General features: G+C 43.1%; 1 protein-coding gene across 1 annotated transcript; it reads right to left on the bottom strand.

The window, feature by feature from the left end:
* Positions 1-468: 468 nt before the first annotated feature.
* LOC135053065 (vomeronasal type-2 receptor 26-like) lies at positions 469-10,009 on the bottom strand. Its single transcript, XM_063957459.1, has 3 exons — positions 10,001-10,009; positions 2,392-2,515; positions 469-1,376 (listed from the first exon to the last, which is right to left on the bottom strand). The coding sequence occupies exons 1-3, from the start codon at positions 10,007-10,009 to the stop codon at positions 469-471; spliced, it is 1,041 nt and encodes a 346-aa protein (XP_063813529.1).
* Between the last annotated feature and the right edge of the window lie 17,845 nt (positions 10,010-27,854).

Here is a 27,854-nt window from a genome sequence, read left to right as displayed (position 1 = left end):
TAATGCACAATCAAGTTCAACAATAACGGAGAGGACGCCAGCCACGTCCTCTCCCTAACATTTCCAATGCACGAGTGAAAATGGCGGCGACGCGCGGCTCCTTATATAGAATCCGAATCTCGCGAGAATCCGACAGCGGGATGATGACGTTCGGGTGCGCTCGGGTTAACCGAGCCATACGGGAGAATCCGAGTATGGCTCGGACCCGTGTAAAAAGGGTGAAGTTCGGGAGGGTTCGGTTCCCGAGAAACCGAACCCGCTCATCACTAATAATAATACATTATTATTATTATTATTATTATACAATTCTGCTAGAAGTATAGTATAGTATCACTCATCTGTTGGTCATGTTATTTTTATATGTTTTTAGAAGAGAAAGTGTGAGGAACAACTAAAAGCATTTAAACAACATTGCGATAACACAAATGCCATTCACATATAAAATGTTACCGTAAAGTAAATAATTCTTTATAACTTGTCCTTTCCCAACATCATTTTTCTGGAGTTCAGTTCAGGTTTTATAAGCAGAATATACAGCTTTGGGAAAAATATACAGCCCAGAACTCCAGCACATGAGGTCAGTATAGCGAATATCTCCATAGCCACCATGTATTTCCCTTTGGTGCTCAGATAGGCCGGGATCATTGCAATCCAGACACTGCAGAGCACCAGCATGCTGAAGGTGATGTACTTGGCCTCATTAAAGCTGTCCGGTAATGTCCTAACCATGAAAGCCAGAACAAAGCTCACAGATGTCAGGACCCCCATGTAACCCAACATAGAGTAAAACCCAATCACTGACCCCTCATTGCACTGAATGATGATCATTCCCTTATATGAGTGATGGTCATACTCCAGGTAGGGAGGAGAAACAGACAGCCAGACACCACAGATCAGAGATTGGACAGAGGAGCACACAATGACCACATAATTAGACACTTTGAGTGTGACCCACTTCCTCCAGGGACTGCCGGGTTTGGTGGCTTTGAAAGCAATGCAGACAGTGACAGTCTTGGCTAGTACAGAAGAGACCGCTGTGGAGAAGAAGATCCCAAATGATGTCTGTCTGAGTCTGCAGGTTATATCCACCGGCCGACCGAGGAACAAGAACACACAGAGGAAGCTCAGCAAGATGGAGATCAGGAGAATGAAGCTTACAGCCCGGTTATTGGCTTTCACAATTGGAGTGTTCCAGTAATAAATAAAGATCCCTAATATAAATAATGTTATGGCAGAGAAAAATGAAGCTGTAACTGAAGAAAATAGCGCCACAATGTCCTTTTCATATGACAGAAAGTCGTGTGTTTTGGGAACACATCTCACTTTTCTCTCGTCCGGCCACCTGTCATCTGGACATCTATGGCAGGTCGCACTGTCTATAATGTAACATAAAATAGCATATTATCTGTAAAGCCAATTTATTGAGAAAGAACATCAACAGTAAATCAAAGTCTACGCTAAAAATATCCAATCAATTTCACAGGAATTAGACTTGCTGTGCTTCTATCGAAATTGCTCCATCAGGTAGGTGACCCATTCAAGGGTATTAAGGTTTGGCAGAAATGGGCTGTCCATGGCAGCAGTAGAGCAATTGCTTCCTAAGCCGCACCCTTTGAAGACTTTTTGGATTTATGACATAAGTCACATTTTACTTTCCACTGATAAGCTGGTAAACACACGGAAGATGAGCAGGAGAGGATGTGTGTGGAGCAGTAGGGTGGTACTATGGGTTTTGTATGTAATACTGGAAGTTGGTTTTCTGGTGGTCACATGACTGACACCAGCTCCCAAAACTGAATATCCTGACACAGGATGCGGTAAGTATTTTAATCATCCTCTACACTAACTCTAAACCTCTGGGGTGGTGGCTAGGGCTAACCCTTGGGGGGTGTATGCTATGACTTTCCACCAGGCCCTTCCCCTAACCCAGATACCAGTAATTTCCTTTAGGATGTTGGCTGTTAGTGTTCTGGTGCTGGTCTACTGAGTGGTGTTGGGATTCTGGCATTGGTTACAAGTCCACCAGCATTCCAGCCACCGGGATGCTGAGTGCATCCCACTTCTACATGGCACTGAATTACCATACAGGCACAGGGGGCTTCAGAGTTACAACTACTTTAATAAAGTGAGAGGGTGGGGACACAATGCAAATACTATATTGTGTGCTGTCTCTGGTTAACACTCTGTGTGCGTGAGTAATTGTGACCATTTGTGTGCCTTTGTACCCACAGTCTGTGTATATATGAGAACCTATGTGCCTCTGCATGTTACCCTTTGCACCCCTTTGACCCTTTTAGTGTTTGCTGTAGCAGAAACAATTGATGATTGTGCAGTAGAAACACAGTATAGATATTATATCAATGACTCTTCCTGTGTATAATACATCCTTACCAGTAACATTGGACATTTCTCCCTCAGAACACAGGACACAGTCATAGCAGCAGACACGGAATCTTCCATTAGAGGCTTTTCTGTATCCAGGTAGACATTTGTCATTGCACCGAGATTTGGGGATCTTTTAAAGGGAGTAATATGTAAATCATTAATTATATTGATAAATTACTTACTTCATAATGTTTCATTGTCACAGTGTTATGCTCCAACTATCCTGTGCAGACTAAGCCTGGTTTCCTGCATCTGCCAATTGTGCATCTGATGAAACTTATTAATGTGACCTAACAATAATGTTACATGGTTTTATAAGGAATGCCGGATTAATGGTATGGAGGTCACCCTGGAATCTCTACACAAGGTTGGTCTGACCCACCAAGTACCCAGAACAGGTTCTGACATGGTGACACATCACTGCTGCTGAATGCATAGTACATACAGAGTGCATCTTCCTCCTAGGTTCCTTAAACTTTACATCGGGTCTGTTTCCCTAAAAGAATTCTGTAATATGTGCATTCTACAGCAGCAGGAAACTTCCACCAATGTACTGTAAGTTCTCAGAGACTCTGTATGGCATACTGGGAGGGCACTGGGCCATAATATTAATTTGTGGGATATGTTGGCATACTGCGGAGCAATATGATGCATAAAGGGGTGCACTGTGACATAATATTAATAAGGAGGGCTCTCTGTGGCATAGTGAGGGCACACCCCCTTTTTTAACTTTTATGGGTGGATTTTTCCATCTCCACACATTTGGTGGCTCTCTACTGCCACTTAGCTAAATTCTACCACATACAGTGTCCCAAATCCCAGCTCAATACTAGTGATGAGTGGGTTCAGTTCCTCGGAATCCGAACCCCCCCGAACTTCACCCATTTTACACGGTTCCGAGGCAGACTCGGATCCTCCCGCCTTGCTCGGTTAACCCGAGCGTGCCCGAACGTCATCATACCGCTGTCGGATTCTCGCGAGATTCGTATTCTATATAAGGAGCCGCGCATTGCCGCCATTTTAAATAGTGCATTGGAGATGATAGGGAGAGGACGTGCAGCGTTCTCTCAGTTTCTGTGTTCAGTGTGCTGCAAATATCTGTGCTCAGTGTGCTGCAAATATCTGTGCTCAGTGTGCTTGCAAATATCTGTGCTCAGTGTGCTGAAAATATCTACGTTCTCTGCCTGAAAAACACTCCATATCTGTGCTGCACTGTAGTTTATACTATAGGAGGACAGTGCAGAATTTTGCTGACCAGTGACCACCAGTATTATATAGCAGTACGGTACAGTAGTCCACTGCTCTACCTACCTCTGTGTCGTCAAGTATACTATCCATCCATACCTGTGGTGCATTTTAGTTGTGCACAGTATATCTAGTAGGAGGACAGTACAGAATTTTGCTGACCACCAGTATATAATATATAGCAGTACGGTACAGTAGTCCACTGCTCTACCTACCTCTGTGTTGTCAAGTATACTATCCATCCATACCTGTGGTGCATTTTAGTTGTGTGCAGTATATATAGTAGGAGGACAGTGCATAATTTTGCTGACCACCAGTATATAATATATAGCAGTACGGTTCAGTAGTCCACTGCTCTACCTACCTCTGTGTCGTCAAGTATACTATCCATCCATACCTGTGCTGCATTTTAGTTATGCGCAGTATATATAGTAGGAGGACAGTGCAGAATTTTGCTGACCACCAGTATATAATGTATAGCAGTACGGTACAGTAGTCCACTGTTCTACCTACCTCTGTGTCGTCAAGTATACAATCCATCCATACCTGTGGTGCATTTTAGTTGTGCGCAGTATATATATTAGGAGGACAGTGCCGAATTTTGCTGACCACCAGTATATAATATATAGCAGTACGGTACAGTAGTCCACTGCTCTACCTCTGTGTCGTCAAGTATACTACAAAAGTTCAGTAAAATGACCCAAAAATCAAAATTAAAAGCGTCTGATGAGAAGTGTAAACTTGCCAATATGCCATTTACGACACGGAGTGGCAAGGAATGGCCGAGGACCTGGCCTATGTTCATGGCTAGTGGTTCAGATTCACATGAGGACGGAAGCACTCATCCTCTCGCAAGAAAACTGCAGTGCCACTCCTAGATGGGCCAGGTGTTTGTGTCGGCCACTTGGGTTGCTTAGCTTAGTCACACAGCTACCTCATTGCACCTCTTTTTTTCTTTGCATCATGTGCTGTTTGGGGACTATTTTTTAAATCTGCCATCCTATCTGACACTGCAGTGCCACTCCTAGATGGGCCAGGTGTTTGTGTCTGCCACTTGGGTCGCTTAGCTTAGCCATCCAGCGACCTTGGTGCACCTCTTTTTTTCTTTGCATCATGTGCTGTTTGGGGACTATTTTTTTAAGTGCCATCCTGTCTGACACTGCAGTGCCACTCCTAGATGGGCCAGGTGTTTGTGCCGGCCACTTGGGTCACTTAGCTTAGTCATCCAGCGACCTCGGTGCAAATTTTAGGACTAAAAATAATATTGTGAGGTGTGAGGTGTTCAGAATAGACTGGAAATTAGTGGAAATTATGGTTATTGAGGTTAATAATACTATAGGATCAAAATGACCCCCAAATTATATGATTTAAGCTGTTTTTGAGGGGTTTTTGGAAAAAAAAACACCCGAATCCAAAACACACCTGAATCCGACAAAAAAATTTCAGGGAGGTTTTGCCAAAACGCGTCTGAATCCAAAACACGGCCGTGGAACCGAATCCAAAACCAAAACACAAAACCAACAAAATTTCCGGTGCACATCACTACTCAATACCCCTGTGATATGCAAGTCAGGATGAATACTTTTCTTGGCAATGCCCCTCTTTATATTATGCATTAGAGTGTTCCATCAACTTCAAGAACACCATCCTGATGCCTCTGCCCTCTGGTGGTATCATCTTACATGTTCCTGTGTTTCATTTGTTCTGACTTTTTGAAACTTTATCTGTTTGTTTGAATCCGACATCAGTTTTGGAACCACGATTTTTAATTTCACAATTTTCTCTTTTTCAAAATAATGTATATAAAGCCTTTTGTGCTTCTTCCTCTATTACACAATTTTAATTTATTTCCCTTGAGCCTCTAGCCTTACATTCTCTATAATACACTTCTTGTCTCTTTTTTATTGGTTTAACAGCTTCAATAGAACTTCAATATTTGTCCCCATCCACAGATGACAAGAGGTTAGGGTGATCAGTCCACACACAGAGTTTGTAATGTAAGGAACTAATGAAGCCATATCATAGACTGTTACTGTCCCCAGGAGGTTGAGACTTTCTAATTATGACGCTGCCACCACCGGGCTCCTATCTCGGCACCTGGAACCGTGTTGCTGCTATGTAGGCATTGACAAGCTTTTACCAAACCTCCTATTTGGTGTCAATTAACCTCCACTAGTTATTGACCTAGACCAGATCCTGTACGGTAGCTTGGTAGAGGGTGGAACTTGGAGACACTGTCCTTACACTAGGTCAGGTGGAGAATGGGACGGCTTTGGAGCATTCCTGTTAGTCACAAGATGAAAGGCAATTGTCGTCTTGAAGGCAAAAATGTTTAAAGTCCTAAAAATAACTCTTCCCTGTTGCCATATGGGAAATATAATTCAAAAGATGTTCACAGCAGTTTCATCTACCTTGATGTCACAGAAGAATGTATCCCCCCCCCACACACACACACACACACACACACACACACACACACACACACACACACACACACACACACACACACACACACACACCCCCCCACACACACACACAGGGCTCTCAAGCCTCTATATATAGTCAGAAGACCCAATACAGTTCACATTAACAACTGGTAATTAACAATTCCCCTGTGATAAATTTATCACATAGAATAGAAATAAGGTTTGGATAGGACTACTCAAAAGAACAAATGGTTCTCTTCTATCCTATACTTTTTAGGAACACACAAATAAATAAATATAGATTACATCCCAAACACAATCTCCTTCTTCCCCTTACACAGATGTGTCCTCTTACATCCTTGCTGCAGTTACTATAAACAGCCCTTCAAGTTGCGCCATGCCGTGGCGGGACTCAGTAGTGCCGATCGCCTTTTTTGTGACTGCGACTGTATTTGCATACAAAATGCTATGCTACAGTGTTTTCCTGGAAATCACTGTAACGTTTCATTTCAGAAGCATATAGAGCTGCAATTTCATACAGAATATAGGCATGACATATAGCATTTTAATCTGCAGAAGCTGCTGCTGCATCCTATTGCAGTGCATTGTGTGTAAGACATTTTCATGGCAAAAGATGCAAAAACATATGCTCGGCGCTACCGAGTCACATGTGTGTAACGTTATATGTAGCGCATGGAGCAAAGTTGCAAGAGGACATAACTGTACGGTATACCTGCACAGGAATACATTTGTTTACAACTCTACTTGACACCTTACATATAGCAACAATGAAGTTCCCCCGTTAATAACACCTCCAGGGGTGAGTACACTGGCCCGTATCAAAAGCTTTGTCATTCACCAGTCCATCTGTTAGTAAATGGCAAATACAGTAGCATCCCATCTCCTAGTCACAGAAGATAGGGAACCCTTATTCATATACAGTATAGTAAGTGTATTTTTCTCTTTCTTTCTTTTTTTTGCTGAACAATTTTTATTGAGTTTTTCAAAAAGACAAAACAGGAATTCCGTATAATCCTCCAAATCAATTGAAAGTACAGTAGTAGTAGCAATGTAAGTATGACGAGATAGACAATGTGATGCAGTAGGCCTGAAAACAGCCCATCAATAACGGAAAATAACACATATGGGGATAATAAAAAGCAAGTCAAAAATATGGTACAAACAATGCTATTAGTATCAAGAAAATAAAGAAGTAAATAGGAAAATTATAATGGTGAAGAAGAGATGGGGGGAGAAGAAAGACTGCATTTTTCTCTGTAAAATACAATTAAACACATCTTAGATATACATGTTAAATGAGCTCTTCTATAACTGTACATGGAGCCCTACATAAAACATGCTAAAACTCATTATTAAACATTTACTCATTTACAGTGCATAGAGCTTAGAGACAACTTTCTATTAAAAGTTGGTTGCAAGCTTCCATTTTTCTTTGAAAATTGCACCGCTGCATGGAGGGCTAACCCTTCCGTGCCGCGGCCACCCTTAACCACGTTGGTGGGGGGACTCAGGCCACAACTCCTATTCATTAGGGGTCAATGCAATTAATTATGATGATCTCACGGGTGCGAGTGATCGCGGCAGTGGACGCACTTTATGGCGGCCCGAAGTTGCACATCACCCTATAAAATTCAGAGCAATTTTATATGATTTGGGGCTTAATGCAGCCTGTGAACGGTGCAATATTGGGTGCGTTTGCCGGTGTTGAAGCGTCTTGGCAACAGCACATTGCACCCTTCCATGGCTATTTGGATAAACCCATTTAAGTGCACAAATGGATTCCATGTTGCTTTTGCAAATACAATGTTCCAAATTTGTCAGAATAACATCGTCATATAAATTAATGTATTTTATCCTTAAGGTATTTGTTTGGAATCCAGATGTTATATTTCAAATTGGACCATAATACAATTCATATAAATAAACATGTTCCACGGAAAGATATCCAGATGACAGAATTATATAAAGAAAGTCAAAGCAAATGGAAATTGTGTTTGATAATTCTATGCAGCTTATTTATTAAGGAGTATTTGGAAGTGTGTTGGTAATAAACTATTTTTTTTAAATATTTCCTTTTTGGAGATGATATTGAAAATAAGAGGAAGAAAAGGACGTTAGCGACATTGGTCTGAATAAGCCCCTCTGGCTGGCTGCTCAGAGTCCTCACAGAGTGCAGAGCATGCAGTCAGGGACATGGAGGCGATGGCCAAAAGCATAATTTCCCGCAGTGCCCCGATTAGTGCCCCCGTGCCCCACCACATACCTGTGCACTAGTTTGCACACCATGTTGCTGCACGTGAATAAAATAAAAAATACTCTAAATGACGTGGTGCCCCATTATTGCAGTATTTACCCCATTACCCATTTTCAGCCTCTCACTAAGCTGCTTTAGCAAGTTCGAAGCCTACAGTATAACCGCCTTTTACAATAATCCCATTCAGATGTGATGTCTAAAGACCGGGATTTATTATCTAGTAAAGTAATCATAAATGTATACAACAAGTGATGAGAGGATGTAACACAATTATGATGAAAGTGGTAACACTGTAAATGAAACAAAAATATACAATTACAATGAGCATGTGGAAACATAAAGCTAGCAAACATATACAGTACATATAACATGTGTATTCAAACATATACAGTACATATAACATGTGTATGCAAACATACAGTATACAGTACATATAACATGTGTATGCAAACATATACAGTACATATAACATGTGTATGCAAACATATACAGTACATATAACATGTGTATTCAAACATAACTTGCATCTAGTATGCAAACATGATGTTACATGTGCAACGCAGTAAGTTACTAATCTAGCTAGCATCCGTGGCTGACTACACAAGGCTATGATGGCAGAACGAAAGTCACTGACTTACCAACGAATGCAAGATTGGGCTGAACCACGTGACATAGGTATCTGTCTGTCTATGTCCATGTGGAAATGGAAAATGGCTTCTCACAGCTACTTTGGCCTGGAATGTATTGCTAGACTAGCTACAACAGGCTAGAAGGGTCAAAATAACAGATAACTTTTGAGTTATTTCTGTGCTGACACAGAAATAAAAATGAGTTTAAACAACTATGCTGGAAGACATGACAACCCATGTGTGCCTCTGCCCTCACCCCATTACCCATGTGTACCTCGTCCCTCACCCCCATTACCCATGTGTGCCTCTGCCCTCACCCCCATTACCCATGTGTGCCTCTGCCCTCTCCCCCATTACCCATGTATGCCTCTGCACTCACCCCATTACCCATGTGTGCCTCTGCCCTCACCCCATTAGCCATGTGTGCCTCTGCCCTCACCCCCATTACCCATGTGTGCCTCTGCCCTCTCCCCAATTACCCATGTGTGCCTCTGCACTCACCCCATTACCCATGTGTGCCTCTGCCCTCACCCCATTACCCATGTGTGCCTCTGCCCTCACCCCAATTACCCATGTGTGCCTCTGCCCTCACCCACACTACCCATGTGTGCCTCTGCCCTCCCCCCATTACCCATGTGTGCCTCTGACCCCTGCATTACCTGCTCTGTGGCATGACAATAGAAACAATTCAATGTGTTGATTATTGTTGTTGCTAATTAGCCTATTAACACGATAATGAGATGACATAGCATATGTCACTCAGAGGATCTCAAGGAACAATTTAGCTGAAATCCAATCAAAATTAGTTCAGTAGTTCTCCAGTTTATTATGAACATATCTACAAATGAGCAATTTTATTAATAGTATATATATTGAATATAGATATAGATAGATGTGTGATGTGTGTGTTCATATATGTATTGTGTGTATGTGTTTAGCCAATTAACATGATAGCAAGATGAGTCATAGCCACATTCCATGTTTTGGGCACAAGATTTCTGTCATGATCCTGACTGTAGTTCTCATATTTGGAGACTTACCTCTGCCATCTGTCCTGGATCCTGTGTCTTTTCTGCTCACTGGGATAAACAGCTTGGCAGTACCATGAGTTTCCTGAGTGCTGAAAGTTAACAAGCTCCACCTGTGTTGATTAACCTTCTGTGTGAATACTGAATTCAGCAAGTCTCTCTATGTTGTGGCTATTCAGCAATCGTTGTCATTATTCTATATGCCTCTCTGACTCCAGTGGTCACCAGACACATTCTCCACTGTGCTCAGCTCTCTGATGTTTGGGCCTAAAAGCCGGCATCCTCTGCTCATTTTAGGAGTTTAGGCTTCAGTGTTTTTCCAGCCTGCTAGGCCTCACTCTTCATCAAAGCCTAACATGGAGTACTGACATGACAGGGTCTGAGTCACCTGACTCTGTTCACCAATCACCAAGGACCAGGAAGTATAAGTAAAGAGACTAGTGTTACAGAAGCTGCCAGTTCCTTGAGTCACACAGCTCAGTGTGAGCTTAGTAGCAGAGCTACCTAAGAGGTAACACTATTACTGTACATTAGTTCCTGTGAAACTCTGCTCTTTTGCTACCCAGTCCGGATTACTATTGTGTTACCAGTTATATCCAATATCAGTTTAGTTTTAAAGACACAGTCGCAGTATTCTTCAGTCTCGTCTTAAATACACAGCCACAGTATTCTTCAGTCTCGTCTTAAGGACACAGCAGCAGTATTCTTCAGTCTCGTCTTAAAATCACAGCCACAGTCTTCTTCACCCTCATCTTAAAGTCACAGCCACAGTCATTGTTCTACACACAGTTGCATTTCCAGTTATATCTGGTACCAGTCCGGATTACAGTTGCGTTCCAGTTATACTGGTACCCAGCATGGTTCAAAGTGCGGTTCTCAGTCTAGCCAGTAACCAGCCTGGTTCCAGTCTCACTGGTAACCAGTTTGGTTCAATGTCTTCAGCACTCCTCCCAGATCTGCGTAACTCCAGAGAACCTATTTAATAGTAACCTTCAGTACACAAACACCTACTCCTGTGACAGTATATCCAGTTAATTCTTACAAATACATTCACCATCCTGCTATCAACACCAAGTCCCTGGTGATCTAGTGGTAAGGATACGGCTCCCTCTGCCGAGGCCCGGGTTCGACTCCCGGTCAGGGATTTCTCCTTATTACTTCATCTCTCTGATTCCCACAGACCAGCCAATTATACACATAGTCCTCCAATTTCCCGCACAGACTTCACATATACGCCGGGTTTACAAAACTACAGTCATGGCAATAGGAACTGGCCGTGGCTGAAAGTGTTTGTCTGACGCAAGATCTCCTAAGCAATATTGCAGGATGCTTGGAGGTTTTGGAGTCGACTCAGCATCAATTTTACAGTGTCTGCAGCAGAACTCTTCCAGAGAATCTCACACTCTCTGTATTCAGACTCCTCACCAACTGCGGATTCTCTACCAGATGTTAATACAGTTACAAGAACTTTTGACTAGTATTCTTTCTGTGATGCCTGAACTCCTCAGGAATACCACCAACGTTGTTGATCCTGTTTTGTCCCATACAGTAACTAAAGTCTCTTCCTCTGTGCAAGGAAAAGTTGTTCATAAGAGCTATCCACGGCCAAAGCTCTCTGAGGCTGATAGTCAGCGACGTAAGGAGCTGCACCTTTGTGTTTACTGTGGAAATTCCAGTCATTTTGTTAAGGATTGCATTCTTCGCAAGCCAGGAAATGGTAACATATCTCAGTATCATAGCTCTCATGTCTACAAGTCATCTACAGTAGCCAATCCTGCTACTGCTAATGGGGGTGTTAAGAAGACTTCTCAAAAAGAGACTCAAATTTATGACTGGGGTCCTGTGATTAAAAGACCCTATCCCAAGTTGAGTGTCCAGAAAAGAATGTTAAAGCCACTTAAAGTCACAGAGGGGTCTGTTTCTGCAGGCCAAGGAGGGGTGTCTGTTTCTGCAGGCCAAGGAGGGGCGTCTGTTTCTGCAGCACAAGGAGGGGTGTCTGTGTCCTCAGCTCAAGGAGGGGCATCTGTGTCCTCAGCTCAAAGAGGGGTGTCTGTGTCCTCAGCAAAAGGAGGGGCATCTGAACTTTCAGCACCAGAAAGGGCATTAGACTCTGCAGCCTCTGAGGAGGCATTTGCTTTGCTGACTCCAGGAGGGGTATCCAATGTTCAAGCTTTAGTAGGGGGCATATGAGTCTTCTTCTCAAAAAGGAGTTTCTGATCTGTCAACCCCAGGAGGGGTGCTGGAAGTAACAACCTTGAGAGACGTGTCTGATTTGTCAACCCAAGGAGGGGTCACCAGAGTTTCAGCCCCAAGGGAAGTATCCAGAACCAAGTTCTCAGATGGAAATCTTTGTGCTACAGATGCAGTTATGAACTCCTGTTTGCCATCTTCAGAAAGCACCACCCTGTTGGCATCCAGCATGGTTCAGGTCCAGGATGGGCCATCTGAACACTTGGATTCTACTCACTCCGGTTCAAGCCAGAATCTGCCTCTTTCGGTCCCAACCGATTCTAATTTATCTGGACTCAATCCGGTTCTGTCCATGGGTCCAGAGATTCCTCTGGTCCCAGCCAGTTCAATTCGTCTGGAATCAATCTGGTCTCGTCCATATGTCTGGTTCAGTCTCCTCCGGTCCCAGCCGGTTCAAGTTTGTCTGGACTCAATCTGGTCTTGTCCATATGTCTGTTTCAGTCTCCTCCAGTTCCAGCCAACTCAAGTTCGTCCTTACTCAATCTAGTCTTGTCCATAAATCAGGTTCAGTTTTCTCTGGTTCCCTCCGGTTCAAGCTCATCTGGACTCAGTCTGGTCTCGTCCATATGTCCGGTTCAGTCTCTCCTGGTTCCTGCCGGTCCAGCAGCAATACTACAGGCCCAGCCTGGTCAGTACGTCTCGGTTCCAGCTGGACCAACTATTTTCCAGGACCAGCCTGGTCAGTCTCCTTTGGTTTCAGCCAATTCAAGTATCCTCAGATTCAATCCGTTCCTACTTGTCCATCCATAGACTTCTCCAGTTTCAGCCACTCCAAGTAGCCCTCACTCCACATCAAAGCCTAACATGGAGTACTGACATGACAGGGTCTGAATCACCTGACTCTGTTCACCAATCACCAAGGACCAGGAAGTATAAGTAAAGAGATTTGTGTTACAGAAACTGCCAGTTCCTTAAGTCACACAGCTCAGTGTGAGCTTATTAGCGGAGCTCCCTAAGAGGTAACACTATTACCTTAGTTCCTGTGAAACTCTGCTCTTTTGCTACCCAGTCTGGATTACAGTTGTGTTACCAGTTATATCCAGTATCAGTCTCGTTTTAAAGACACAGTCACAGTATTCTTCAGTCTCATCTTAAATACACAGCCACAGTTTTCTTCAGTCTTAAAGATACAGCCGCAGTATTCTTCAGTCTTGTCGTTAAGTCACAGCCACAGTCTTCAGTTATTCTTCAGACTCATCTTAAAGACACAGCCACATTCTTCAGTTCTTCAGCCTCGTCTTAAGTCACAGCCACAGTCATTGTTCTACACACAGTTGCGTTTCCAGTTATATCCGGTACCAGTCCGGATTACAGTTGCGTTCCTGTTATACTGGTACCCAGCCCAGTTCAAAGTGTGGTTCTTAGTCTCGCCAGTAACCAGCCTGGTTCTCAGTCTCACTGGTAACTAGCCCGGTTCCAGTCTCACCGGTAACCAGTCCGGTTCAATGTCTTCAGATCTTCTCCCAGATCTGCGAAAATCCAGAGAACCTATTTCATTGTAACCTTCAGTACACAAATACCTACTCCTGTGACAGTATATCCAGTTTGTTATCACCAATACATTCACCATCCTGCTATCAACACCAAGTCCCTGGTGATCCAGTGGTCAGGATACGGCTCCCTCTGCCGAGGCCCGGGTACTACTCCCGGTCAGGTATTGCTCCTTATTACTTCATCTCACTGATTCCCACAGACCAGCCAATTATACACATAGTCCTCCAGTTACCCACACAGACTTCACAGACCTCACATATACACTGGGTTCACAAAACTACAGTCATGACAATTTCCTCACACTGTATTTTTTGTTTTTGTTTTGCCTATTAGCCAAATAACATGACAGTAGGATGATTCATAACCTATATTACTCAAAGGATCTTGAGGAACATTTCAGTGAAAACCCCATCATAATCCATTCAAAAGTTGCAGAGTTTATCCTGCATCCTCTCTGTGTCCTCTCAACCCTACTCTTATCCCTGTACACAAATGACTGCACCTCAGAGGCACAATCAGTAAAGATCATCAAATTCGCAGACGACACCACCGTCATCGGCCTCATCAAGGACAGGGACAAATCGGCCTATAGATGGGAATTATACCAGTTGGCCCAGTGGTGAAACCACAACAACCTTGATCTCAACCCCTTCAAAACTGTCAAGATTATAGTGGACTTTAGGAAGAAGTCAGCGAGTGAACCTCCGCTAACGATTGCTGACAGTGTGGTATTGCTAGTGAACTCCTTCAAGTTCCTATAGACCACAAAGAATTAATATCCTTACAAAGAATTATGGTTCAAAAAGGTCGAGATTACCTAAAGGATAAAAAACAGGGCAGACTAGATGGGCCAAGTGGTTTTTATCTGCCGTCAAATTCTATGTTTCTATGTTTCTATGTTTCAATCCCACAGTAGCTTCTGCTCCTCTTCTACTCCGCGATTGTGGAGTCGGTACTGTGCTCCTCAATACTGGTATGGTATGGCTCCACCAGCATGAGGGACAGATGCAGGCTCCAAAAGGTGATCAGAACCACAGAGAAAATCATCGGGCCCGGTCTTCCCTCTGTCCAGGACCTGCACCTGTCCAGAGCTAAAAAGCGGGGAACGAAGATAGTAAAGGACCAGTTACACCCCGGCCACAGCATGTTTAACTTGCTTCCTTAAGGCAGGCATTACATGGCTGTCCATGCCGGGTCCACCAGAAGCCTCCAAAATTTCTTTCCCCAAGCGGTCCGCCTGCTGAACTGCTAAACATTGACTGACTAGACGTACATGTAACACACTTGTGTCCATACGGTATAACCTATATCTATGACTTTACTTGCCCCCCCCCCCCACTTGCTTATCATTTACCTACTTGGCTGATGTATATCAAACTGAAGACAAATTCCTAGTATACAAAAGTATACCTGCCCAACACAGCTGATTCTGATACACATTCTTACAAGCAAACAACGCGATGCACACTTGCGAGGAAACCAAACAACCACATGGTAAGCTTTGCTGAATAGAATGGTAGAGCTGATAAGAAACAACTTTTTTTTAAAGGGAAAGTAGAAGACTGATCTTTGTGTGGACAAAGAACATTCTGTATAGAATTCAGTTATACATGTCTATATTCAACAACATATAGTGACTGATGCTAGAGCCTAAGAAGACAAGCTTTATTGTACATGTTTTATGTGATTATGCAGTAATGATATTAATTACATGTGTACATTAAAGTAGCTAATTAATAGTTATATTGAATAAATATTAAGAGCTGAAATTATAAGAAATGACATAAGTTATCTCATTAAGTAAGATGTTTTAGAATGGAGTATTGCTTGGGATAACACCTGAGAAAGATCTCTGTATTTAGTGGGTTACCATCATGGAACCTGAGTCTGTACAGAGTACATGGTTCAGTGTTACTTTGGTTAATGCTGGAAGGAGGAATAGAGAATCCGAATCCCATCAATGGAAAGTATAACACATATAAAAGGGAAACACATGCCCTAGATAGCATAGATGGAAACACGTGTGAAAGACAAAGGTGATTGACAGAGATGCCTAGAATCTCCAGAAAACGGCAGGATAATCCATTTTTTTTTTAAAACAATGGGAAAAGTTTATTGTCTAAACAGGGATCACATAGGGGGTATAGTCCAGACATAATGGCTGCCCACCTCCTGTATACTCAGCAACTCTCCATGTCTCTGACATGTTTTTTCTTTTAAACATCTTCTAATGAGTGCAACCAGTGAGAGTGCTGTTGCGGATGAAGGAAAGCCAGCTGAATAGAGCCTCCAGCAGCTGCCTCCAGCAGGAGTGAGCTCCTGATCCAGGAGGGAGTGTGTGTGAGTGTGCAGACTGACCAACAGGTGTGGGGGATTGTGAGGGGGGAGAAGTTGTGATGCAGGAAAGTGCTGCAAGGACAGTGTGACTGATCATTGCACACTGTGCACAGTGCACTTTACATCATACGAGTAGACCAGCGCGGTTGGTGTCAACTCTCTGCCTGGACACTGATACAGTTGCCAGGAGAAAGTTACTGGGAAGGTGCCGGGACAAGGTGCTGATACAAGTCGGGAATTGAGTACTGCGCCTTCACAATAGAAGCAGTAACAAGTAAATCAATAAGCGGGTACCACAGACGGAGGTCCAGAGTCCTCCCAGACACACTAGTATCATTATCATAACTGTACTGACTGTTTTGCATTGATACATTAATACACATTGTATTATTAATTACTGTTCTGTCGTGAATATTGTTTCTCTTCACAGTTAGGCTATACTACTGTATTGTATTGCATAGTTTGTATTGTTTTCTGAAGGAAACAGGGAGTCAGACCTTACAAACAAAATTTGTGGGGCCGTGAATGTGAATCTCACTCAGTGCAGGTCGTGCAAGATGTATGGGCACCTGAAGCAATCATCCCAGTGTGAATACATCTGCGCGAGGTGTATGCGAACGGTTGCCTTGGAAGCCCAGGTAACTGATCTAGAGTAAACCATTACAAGGCTAAGGGATATTCACTATCTCGAGAACCGCTTAAATAAAACAGTGGAGGAGTTGCAGGGGGGAACACTGGTAGATGAGGGGGTCTGGGACTCCAGGTCGACAACAAAAAGGTCGACACACATTAGGTCGACTCCAATTGGTCGACACACCTAAGGTCGACATGGACAAAAGGTCGACAGGAAAAAGGTCGACAAGGAAAAAGGTTGACATTAGTTTTTAAAAATTTTTGGTGTTGTTTTCTTCGTAGAGTGACCGGGAACCCCAATTAGTGCACCGCGTCCCCTCGCATGGCTCGCTTCGCTCGCTATGCTTCGGGCATGGTGCCTTCGCTCCGCTTCGCTCGGCACAGATTACCGTTCCAATCGTAGTCCGCGTGGATCGTTAAGTATGAAAAGGTTCCAAAAAAGAAAAAAATTGTGAAAAACTCATGTCGACCTTTTTCCATGTCGACCTTGTTCCTGTCGACCTGTTGTACATGTCGACCTTTTGTCCATGTTGACATAAGGTATGTCACCAATTGGCGTCGGCCTAAGGTGTGTCGACCTTTTTGTTGTCGACCTGGAGTCCGGATACCAGATGAGGATGAACAGGTAGCCAGCTGGGTCACAGTTAGAAGGAAGAAAAAGAGGGGGAGGCACTACCAAACCCCAATACATTTGCCCATTTGGACAAAGATTCTGTGGATGACAGTGAGCTAGTGATGGAGCTGGAGGAGTCTCCTCCCTCTAGCAACTGGAGGAGCGGTTCCTCCAGCACAGATGGGATCAAAGAAAGTGAGGTAACTAGTCAGATTGTGGTGGTGGGGGATTCTATCATCAGGAAGACAGACAGGGCAATTTGATACCGGGACCGCAACCGCCGTACAGTCTGTTGTCTCCATGGTGCTTGGGTGCAGCACATTGCGGACCAGGTAGAAAGTTTGTAGGGAGGAGCTAGGAATGACCTGATGGTCTTGGTGCACATTGGCACCAATGACAAAGTTAGTGGTAATTGGGATGTCCTTAATACTATATTGACTTAGGCCAGAAACTTAAGGCAAGGACATCTAGGGTAATATTTTCCAAAATATTACCTGTGCCACGTGCTAACCCAGGTAGGCAGAGGCAGATTAGAGTGGTCAATGTGAGGCTTAGAAACTGGTGTAGGAAAGAGGGGTTTGTGTTCCTGAAACACTGGGCAGACTTCTTAGTCAACCGCCATCTTTTTTGTTGCGATGGATTGCACCTGAATGAGGAGCGGGAAGCAGTGCTGGGGGAACGGATGGTTAGAAGGTTGGAGGAGATTTTAAACTAGGTGCCTTGGGGGTGTGTAGCTAGAAGCTATGGGTCAAGCAGTAAGAACAGTAAGCATGAAGGTAGTGAGCTGAATGGGTGTGGAGAAGGGTGGAGGGAAAGAGCAGCTGGCAAGGGTATTACTAAGTGTATTACCAAGGGCGTTACCAAAACACAAATAAACGATGAATATATATCACCAATATAGCATATAGGAATTAAGTTTCCCTGCAGTAGAGGGAATAATTATATTGTATGTATTTATGTATATAAACACTAGAAGCCTTATAGGGAAAAAGGGGGAACTTGAAGTCCTTACAGCAAACAAACAGTACGATATTACAGGTATTACTGAAATATGGTGGGACGAGTCTCATGATTAGACAGTTAATCTGGAGGGTTATACACTGCTCAGGAGAGCCAGATTAAATAAACAGGGTGGAGGGATTTTGTCTTTATGTAAAACCTTTTTTAAAACCTGACATAAGGGAAGACATTCACGATGAAAAGTAAATTGTGTGGAGCCTTTATGGGTAGAAATTGCATGTAGGGGAAAGGGAAATAAAAAGATACTTATAGGGATATGCTATAAGCCACCTGATATTAATGTGTCTGATGAGGAATTGTTTCTGAAACAAATTGAAAAACTTGCAGGATTAGGAGACATAATAGTTTTGGGAGATTTTAACTATCCAGAGATAAATTGAACAAATGATTCATGTAATACTGCTAGTTGTAATAGATTTATAAATACACTAAATGATAACTACTTACTTCAACTAATCTGGGAACCAACTACTGTAGGTACAATGCATTCTTAGACCTGGTGCAAACAATGGGGAATTGATATTAAATATTATAGTAGTGGAGCCTATGGGAAACAGCGACCACAATATGTTCATATTCAATATCGGATTTCACATCAACCCTATATACAGTAGGCTCAACAAAGACTCTTAACTTTAGCAAAGCCAAATTTGACAGGATGAGGAAAGCTTAAAGGGACATTGACTGGAAAAGAAATTCACGGCATTTATACTACAGAGAAATGTGATGTACTAAAAACATTGCTTGCTAGTTATACTTGCAAGTTCATTCCCATGGGCAGTAAACAAAGGAGTAATAATTAAAAACCAATGTGGCTTAACAAAAAAAATTAAGGAACTAATGGCCAGAAAGCGGAGATTATTCAAAAACTATAAATCGGACTGTAACAAAATATGCAAAAAAAGGAATCAGAGGGGTATATTTACTAAGGTCCCGATTTTGACCGAGATTACATTTTTTCTTCAAAGTGTCATCTCGGGAATTTACTAAGCAAAAATCTCGGCAGTGATGAGGGCATTCGTATTATTTTGGAAGATCTAGGAAAAAATTACGAATCAATACACCATCGGTCAAATACGCCTGCAATTTGGTAGAAATCGGTCATTTACTAAAAAGTGCAAATCACAAACACTGCCGACAATAGCCAAACACTGCCGTGCTGAAATACAATTCGTGAAAAAGTGCTAAAAAAAAACAGACCTGCTTTTTTTCCCCGTGTTCGGATAGGCATGCACGGATCCATGAGATCCGTGCATGTTTTTCAGTGGGAATGGGTGGGAAAGTGTTCTTTTTTTTGAAAAAAATGCGTGGGGTCCCCCCTCCTAAGTAAAACCAGCCTCGGGCTCTTTGAGCCGGCCCTGGTTGAAAAAATATGGGGGGAAAAATGATAGGGGTTCCCCCATATTTAAACAACCAGCACCAGGCTCCACTAGCCAGATACATAATGCCACAGCCGGGGGACACTTTTATCTAGGTCCCTGCAGCCCTGGCATTACATAACCAACTAGTCACCCCTGGCCGGGGTACCCTGGAGGAGTGGGGACCCCTTCAATCAAGGGGTCCCCCCCTCCAGCCACCCAAGGGCCAGGGGTGAAGCCCAAGGCTGTCCCCCCCATCCAAGGGCTGCGGATGGGAGGCTGATAGCCTTTTTGTCAAAAAATGAATATTGTTTTAAGTAGCAGTACTACAAGTCCCAGCAAGCCTCCCCCGCAAGCTGGTACTTGGAGAACCACAAGTACCAGCATGCGGTGGAAAACCGGGCCCGCTGGTACCTGTAGTACTACTACTAAAAAATACCCCAATAAAAACATAAGACACACACCTTGAAAGTAAAACTTTAATACATACATCCACACCTCCATATACACATACTTACCTATGTTCACACGAGGGTCGGTCCTCTTCTCCATGTAGAATCCATGGTGTACCTGTAGAAATAATTATACTCACAAAATCCAGTGTAGATGGCTCCTCTTTTAATCCATTTGTAATCCTGGTACTTTGCAAAATAACAAAACGGACACCCGACCTCGCACTGAAAGGGGACCTATGTTTTCACATGGGCCCCCTTTCCCCGAATGCCAGAACCCCCCCCCCTGACTTTTGTCTAAGAGGGTTCCATCAGCCAATCAGGGAGCGCCACATTGTGGCACCCTCCTGATTGGCTGTGTGCTCCTGTACTGTATGACAGACAGCACACGGCAGTGATACAATGAAGCGCCTATGCGCTCCATTGTAACCAATGGTGGGAACTTTGTGGTTAGCAGTGAAGTTACTTTCGGTCAACCGCTGACCACAAAGTTCCCACCATTGGTTATAATGGAGCGCATAGGCGCTACATTGTAACATTGCCGTGTGCTGCCTGTCATACACTACAGGAGCACACAGCCAATCAGGAGGGTGCCACAACGTGGCGCTCCATGATTGGCTGATGGAACCGTCTTAGACATAAGTCAGAGGGGGTTCCTGGCATTCGGGGAAAGGGGTCCCATGTGAAAACATGGGGCCCCTTTCAGTGCGAGGTCGGGTGTCCGTTTTGTTGTTTTGCAAAGTACCTGGATTACAAATGGATTAAAAGAGGAGCCATCTACACTGGATTTTGTGAGTATAATTTTTTCAACAGGTACACCATGGATTCTACATGGAGAAGAGGACCGACCCTCGTGTGAACATAGGTAAGTATGTGTATATGGAGGTGTGGATGTATGTATTAAAGTTTTACTTTCAAGGTGTGTGTCATGTTTTTATTGGGGTATTTTTTTAGTAGTAGTACTACAGGTACCAGCGGGCCCGGTTTTCCACCGCATGCTAGTACTTGTGGTTCTCCAAGTACCAGCTTGCGGGGGAGGCTTGCTGGGACTTGTAGTACTGCTACTAAAAACAATATTCATTTTTTGACAAAAAGGCTATCAGCCTCCCATCCGCAGCCCTTGGATGGGGGGACAGCCTCGGGCTTCACCCCTGGCCCTTGGGTGGCTGGAGGGGGGGGGCCCCCCACTCCTCCAGGGTACCCCAGCCAGGGGCCAGGGGTGACTAGTTAGTTATGTAATGCCAGGGCTGCAGGGACCTAGATAAAACTGTCCCCCGGCTGTGGCATTATGTATCTGGCTAGTGGAGCCCGGTGCTGGTTTCAGAAATACGGGGGACCCCTACGCTTTTTGTCCCCCGTATTTTTGGAACCAGGACCAGGTGCAGAGCCCGGTGCTGGCTGTTTAAATATGGGGGAACCCCTGACATTTTTTTCCCCATATTTTTACAACCAGGACCGGCTCAAAGAGCCCGAGGCTGGTTTGGCTTAGGAGGGGGGACCCCACGCAATTTTGTTTTGTTATTTTAACACTGATTTCAATTTTTAAAAATGTGCACAATGGAACCCAGCACGGATCTCTCAGATTCATTGTATTAAAGAAGGCAGTGTTTTACAAGTCACTTACGTAAAACACTGCAAAAGAAAACGAATGACATCGACATCGGTAAATCCGAAAATGCAGAATATGACAGCTTAGTAAATTAGTCTTAATAAATTCAAAAAGTTGCAACTTTACACTTTCGATGTCATTCGTGATTGAACTTTGACCTCAGACGGGAAAATACGAATTTTAGTAAATATACCCCAGAGTGTCTAAAATAGAAACAGAAAAGCAAAGGTAAGTAAATCAAACGCCAAAAAGTTTTTTTAAATACTTCAACAGCAAAACATTAAAGAAAGAGAGTATAGGCTCTTTAAAAGGCAATATGGACATCATAATCAAAGATGATAGGGACATACGGGAAAAATAAATGGATTTTTCTCATCTGTATTCCCAAGAGAGGACCAGATGGTGGATTGATGCATAACCTCAGCACCAATAATGTCCCTCTACTTAATGCTTATTTAAGTGAGGAAGTAGTCTATGAACAATTAAAAAAAATAAGATTAATAAATTACCTAGTCCTGACGAAATTCACCCAAGGGTTCTCATGGAGCAACACTCCAAATTAGCAAGACCCCTATATTTGATTTTCAATTACTCACTTACATCAGGCATGGTCCCCAAAGACTGGCGTATAGCGGAAGTAGTGCCGATATTTAAAAATGAAAGTAAATCTGAACTGAGTCATTATAGACCAGTTAGTCTTACATCTATAGTGGGGAAGGTACTGGAAGGTATTTTAAGAGATAGAATACAGGAGTTCCTTGAAACCAATAAGGTAATTAATAGGAACCAACACGGATTTGTGAAGGATAGATCATGTCAAACTAACTTAATAGGCTTTTATGAAACAGTTAGTGTAAACCTAGATCAGGATAAAGAGGTGGATGTAATCTTTTTAGACTTTGCTAATGCTTTTGATACAGTACCTCACATGAGACTTATCTACAAATTAAGAGACATTGGGCTAGGGAATAAAATATGCACATGGGTTAGCAATTGGTTGGACAAAAGGAAGCAGCGTGTGGAGGTAAATGGAACATTTTCAAATCAGACTGATATTGTTCAGCATCTTCAAAAATGATCTAGCAGTAGGACTAGAGAGTACAGTGTCAATTTTGCAGATGACACCAAACTGTGTAAGGTTATAAATTTGGAGCGGGATGCTGAGTCTCTTCAGAACGACTTATTTAAGGTGGAAGCATGGGCAGAAAAATGGAGAATGAGGTTCAATATAAACAAATGTAAGGTAATGCACTTTGGAATCAAAAATAGAAGAACTACCTACATATTAATTAGTGATGAGCGGGTTCGGTTTCTCGGAAACCGAACCCCCCCGAACTTCACCCATTTTACATGGGTCCGAGGCATACTCGGATTCTCCCGTATGGCTCGGTTAACCCGAGCGCGCCCGAACGTCATCATCCCGCTGTCGGATTCTCGCGAGATTCGGATTCTATATAAGCAGCCGCGCGTCGCCGCCAATTTCACTCGTGCATTGGAAATGTTAGGGAGAGGACGTGGCTGGCATCCTCTCCGTTATTGTTGAACTTGATTGTGCACTATTGCTTAATTGTGGGGAGGGCTGGGGAGCAGCTGTATAATATAGGAGGAGTACAGTGCAGAGTTTTGCTGATCAGTGACCACCAGTTATCCGTTCTCTGCCTGAAAAAAACGCTCCATATCTGTGCTCAGTGTGCTGCATATATCTGTGCTCACACTGCTTAATTGTGGGGACTGGGGAGCAGCTGTATTATATAGCAGGAGTACAGTGCAGAGTTTTGCTGACAGTGACCACCAGTATACATTGTTTGCCTGAAAAACACTCCATATCTGTGCTCAGTGTGATGCTTTATTGTGGGGACTGGGGACCACCAGTATAATATTATATAGGAGGAGTACAGTGCAGAGTTTTGCTGACCAGTGACCACCAGTATATAATATATAGCATTACGGTACAGTAGGCCACTGCTGTACCTACTTCTGTGTCGTCATTAAGTATACTATCCATCTAGATTCTATACCTGTGGTGCATTTCAGTTGTGCAGTTTGCTGACACAGTGACCACCAGTATATATATAGCAGTATGGTACGGAAGGCCACTGCTGTACCTACCTCTGTGTCGTCATTAAGTATACTATCCATCTACATTCTATACCTGTGGTGCATTTTAGTTTTGCAGTTTGCTGACACAGTGACCACCAGTATACTATATATAGCAGTACGGAAGGCCACTGCTGTACCTACCTCTGTGTCGTCATTAAGTATACTATCCATCTACATTCTATACCTGTGGTGCATTTTAGTTTTGCAGTTTGCTGACACAGTGACCACCAGTATATTATATATAGCAGTACGGAAGGCCACTGCTGTACCTACGTCTGTGTCATCATTAAGTATACTATCCATCTACATTCTATACCTGTGGTGCATTTTAGTTTTGCAGTTTGCTGACACAGTGACCAACAGTATACTATATATAGCAGTACGGAAGGCCACTGCTGTACCTACCTCTGTGTCATCATTAAGTATACTATCCATCTACATTCTATACCTGTGGTGCATTTTAGTTTTGCAGTTTGCTGACACAGTGACCACCAGTATACTATATATAGCAGTACGGTACGGAAGGCCACTGCTGTACCTACCTCTGTGTCTTCATTAAGTATACTATCTATCTACATTCTATACCTGTGGTGCATTTTAGTTTTGCTGTTTGCTGACACAGTGACCACCAGTATACTATATATAGCAGTACGGTACGGAAGGCCACTGCTGTACCTACCTCTGTGTCGTCATTAAGTATACTATCCATCTACATTCTATACCTGTGGTGCATTTTAGTTTTGCAGTTTGCTGACACAGTGACCACCAGTATACTATATATAGCAGTACGGAAGGCCACTGCTGTACCTACCTCTGTGTCGTCATTAAGTATACTTTCCATCTACATTCTATACCTGTGGTGCATTTTAGTTTTGCAGTTTGCTGACACAGTGACCACCAGTATATTATATATAGCAGTACGGAAGGCCACTGCTGTACCTACGTCTGTGTCATCATTAAGTATACTATCCATCTACATTCTATACCTGTGGTGCATTTTAGTTTTGCAGTTTGCTGACACAGTGACCAACAGTATACTATATATAGCAGTACGGAAGGCCACTGCTGTACCTACCTCTGTGTCATCATTAAGTATACTATCCATCTACATTCTATACCTGTGGTGCATTTTAGTTTTGCAGTTTGCTGACACAGTGACCACCAGTATACTATATATAGCAGTACGGTACGGAAGGCCACTGCTGTACCTACCTCTGTGTCGTCATTAAGTATACTATCCATCTACATTCTATATCTGTGGTGCATTTTAGTTTTGCAGTTTGCTGACACAGTGACCACCAGTATACTATATATAGCAGTACGGAAGGCCACTGCTGTACCTACCTCTGTGTCGTCATTAAGTATACTATCCATCTACATTCTATACCTGTGGTGCTTTTTAGTTTTGCAGTTTGCTGACACAGTGACCACCAGTATACTATATATAGCAGTACGGTACGGAAGGCCACTGCTGTACCTACCTCTGTGTCGTCATTAAGTATACTATCCATCTACATTCTATACCTGTGGTGCATTTTAGTTTTGCAGTTTGCTGACACAGTGACCACCAGTATACTATATATAGCAGTACGGAAGGCCACTGCTGTACCTACCTCTGTGTCGTCATTAAGTATACTATCCATCTACATTCTATACCTGTGGTGCATTTTAGTTTTGCAGTTTGCTGACACAGTGACCACCAGTATACTATATATAGCAGTACGGAAGGCTACTGCTGTACCTACCTCTGTGTCGTCATTAAGTATACTATCCATCTACATTCTATACCTGTGGTGCATTTTAGTTTTGCAGTTTGCTGACACAGTGACCACCAGTATACTATATATAGCAGTACGGAAGGCCACTGCTGTACCTACCTCTGTGTCGTCATTAAGTATACTATCCATCTACATTCTATACCTGTGGTGCTTTTTAGTTTTGCAGTTTGCTGACACAGTGACCACCAGTATACTATATATAGCAGTACGGTACGGAAGGCCACTGCTGTACCTACCTCTGTGTCTTCATTAAGTATACTATCTATCTACATTCTATACCTGTGGTGCATTTTAGTTTTGCTGTTTGCTGACACAGTGACCACCAGTATACTATATATAGCAGTACGGTACGGAAAGCCACTGCTGTACCTACCTCTGTGTCGTCATTAAGTATACTATCCATCTACATTCTATACCTGTGGTGCATTTTAGTTTTGCAGTTTGCTGACACAGTGACCACCAGTATACTATATATAGCAGTACGGTACGGAAGGCCACTGCTGTACCTACCTCTGTGTCTTCATTAAGTATACTATCTATCTACATTCTATACCTGTGGTGCTTTTTAGTTTTGCTGTTTGCTGACACAGTGACCACCAGTATACTATATATAGCAGTACGGTACGGAAGGCCACTGCTGTACCTACCTCTGTGTCGTCATTAAGTATACTATCCATCTACATTCTATACCTGTGGTGCATTTTAGTTTTGCAGTTTGCTGACACAGTGACCACCAGTATACTATATATAGCAGTACGGTACGGAAGGCCACTGCTGTACCTACCTCTGTGTCGTCATTAAGTATACTATCCATCTACATTCTATATCTGTGGTGCATTTTAGTTTTGCAGTTTGCTGACACAGTGACCACCAGTATACTATATATAGCAGTAAGGAAGGCCACTGCTGTACCTACCTCTGTGTTGTCATTAAGTATACTATCCATCTACATTATATACCTGTGGTGCATTTTAGTTTTGCAGTTTGCTGACACAGTGACCACCAGTATACTATATATAGCAGTACGGTATGGAAGGCCACTGCTTTACCTACCTCTGTGTCGTCATTAAGTATACTATCCATCTACATTCTATACCTGTGGTGCATTTTAGTTTTGCAGTTTGCTGACACAGTGACCACCAGTATACTATATATAGCAGTACGGAAGGCACCTGCTGTACCTACCTCTGTGTCATCATTAAGTATACTATCCATCTACATTCTATACCTGTGGTGCATTTTAGTTTTGCAGTTTGCTGACACAGTGACCACCAGTATACTATATATAGCAGTACGGTACGGAAGGCCACTGCAGTACCTACCTCTGTGTCATCATTAAGTATACTATCCATCTACATTCTATACCTGTGGTGCATTCTAGTTTTGCAGATTGCTGACAGTGACCACCAGTATATATAGCAGTACGGTACGGAAGGCCACTGCTCTACCTACCTCTGTGTCATCAAGTATACTATCCATCCATACCTGTGGTGCATTTCAGTTGTGCGCAGTATATATAGTAGTAGGCCATTGCTATTGATAGTTACTGGCATATAATTCCACACATTAAAAAATGGAGAACAAAAATATGGAGGTTAAAATAGGGAAAGATCAAGATCCACTTCCACCTCGTGCTGAAGCTGCTGCCACTAGTCATGGCCGAGACGATGAAATGCCATCAACGTCGTCTGCCAAGGCCGATGCCCAATGTCATAGTAGAGAGCATGTAAAATCCAAAAAACAAAAGTTCAGTAAAATGACCCAAAAATCAAAATTAAAAGCGTCTGAGGAGAAGCGTAGACTTGCCAATATGTCATTTACGACACAGAGTGGCAAGGAACGGCTGAGGCCCTGGCCTATGTTCATGGCTAGTGGTTCAGCTTCACATGAGGATGGAAGCACTCATCCTCTCGCTAGAAAAATGAAAAGACTTAAGCTGGCAAAAGCACAGCAAAGAACTGTGCGTTCTTCTAAATCACAAATCCCCAAGGAGAGTCCAATTGTGTCGGTTGCGATGCCTGACCTTCCCAACACTGGACGGGAAGAGCTTGCACCTTCCACCATTTGCACGCCCCCTGCAAGTGCTGGAAGGAGCACCCGCAGTCCAGTTCCTGATAGTCAAATTGAAGATGTCACTGTTGAAGTACACCAGGATGAGGATATGGGTGTTGCTGGTGCTGGGGAGGAAATTGACAAGGAGGATTCTGATGGTGAGGTGATTT

Source organism: Pseudophryne corroboree, chromosome 1 (genome assembly GCF_028390025.1).
Source record: "Pseudophryne corroboree isolate aPseCor3 chromosome 1, aPseCor3.hap2, whole genome shotgun sequence".
In the NCBI taxonomy this organism is placed as follows: domain Eukaryota; kingdom Metazoa; phylum Chordata; class Amphibia; order Anura; family Myobatrachidae; genus Pseudophryne; species Pseudophryne corroboree.
Note: the sequence above shows the minus strand (reverse complement) of the source record. Positions and strands in the feature narration are given on the sequence as shown.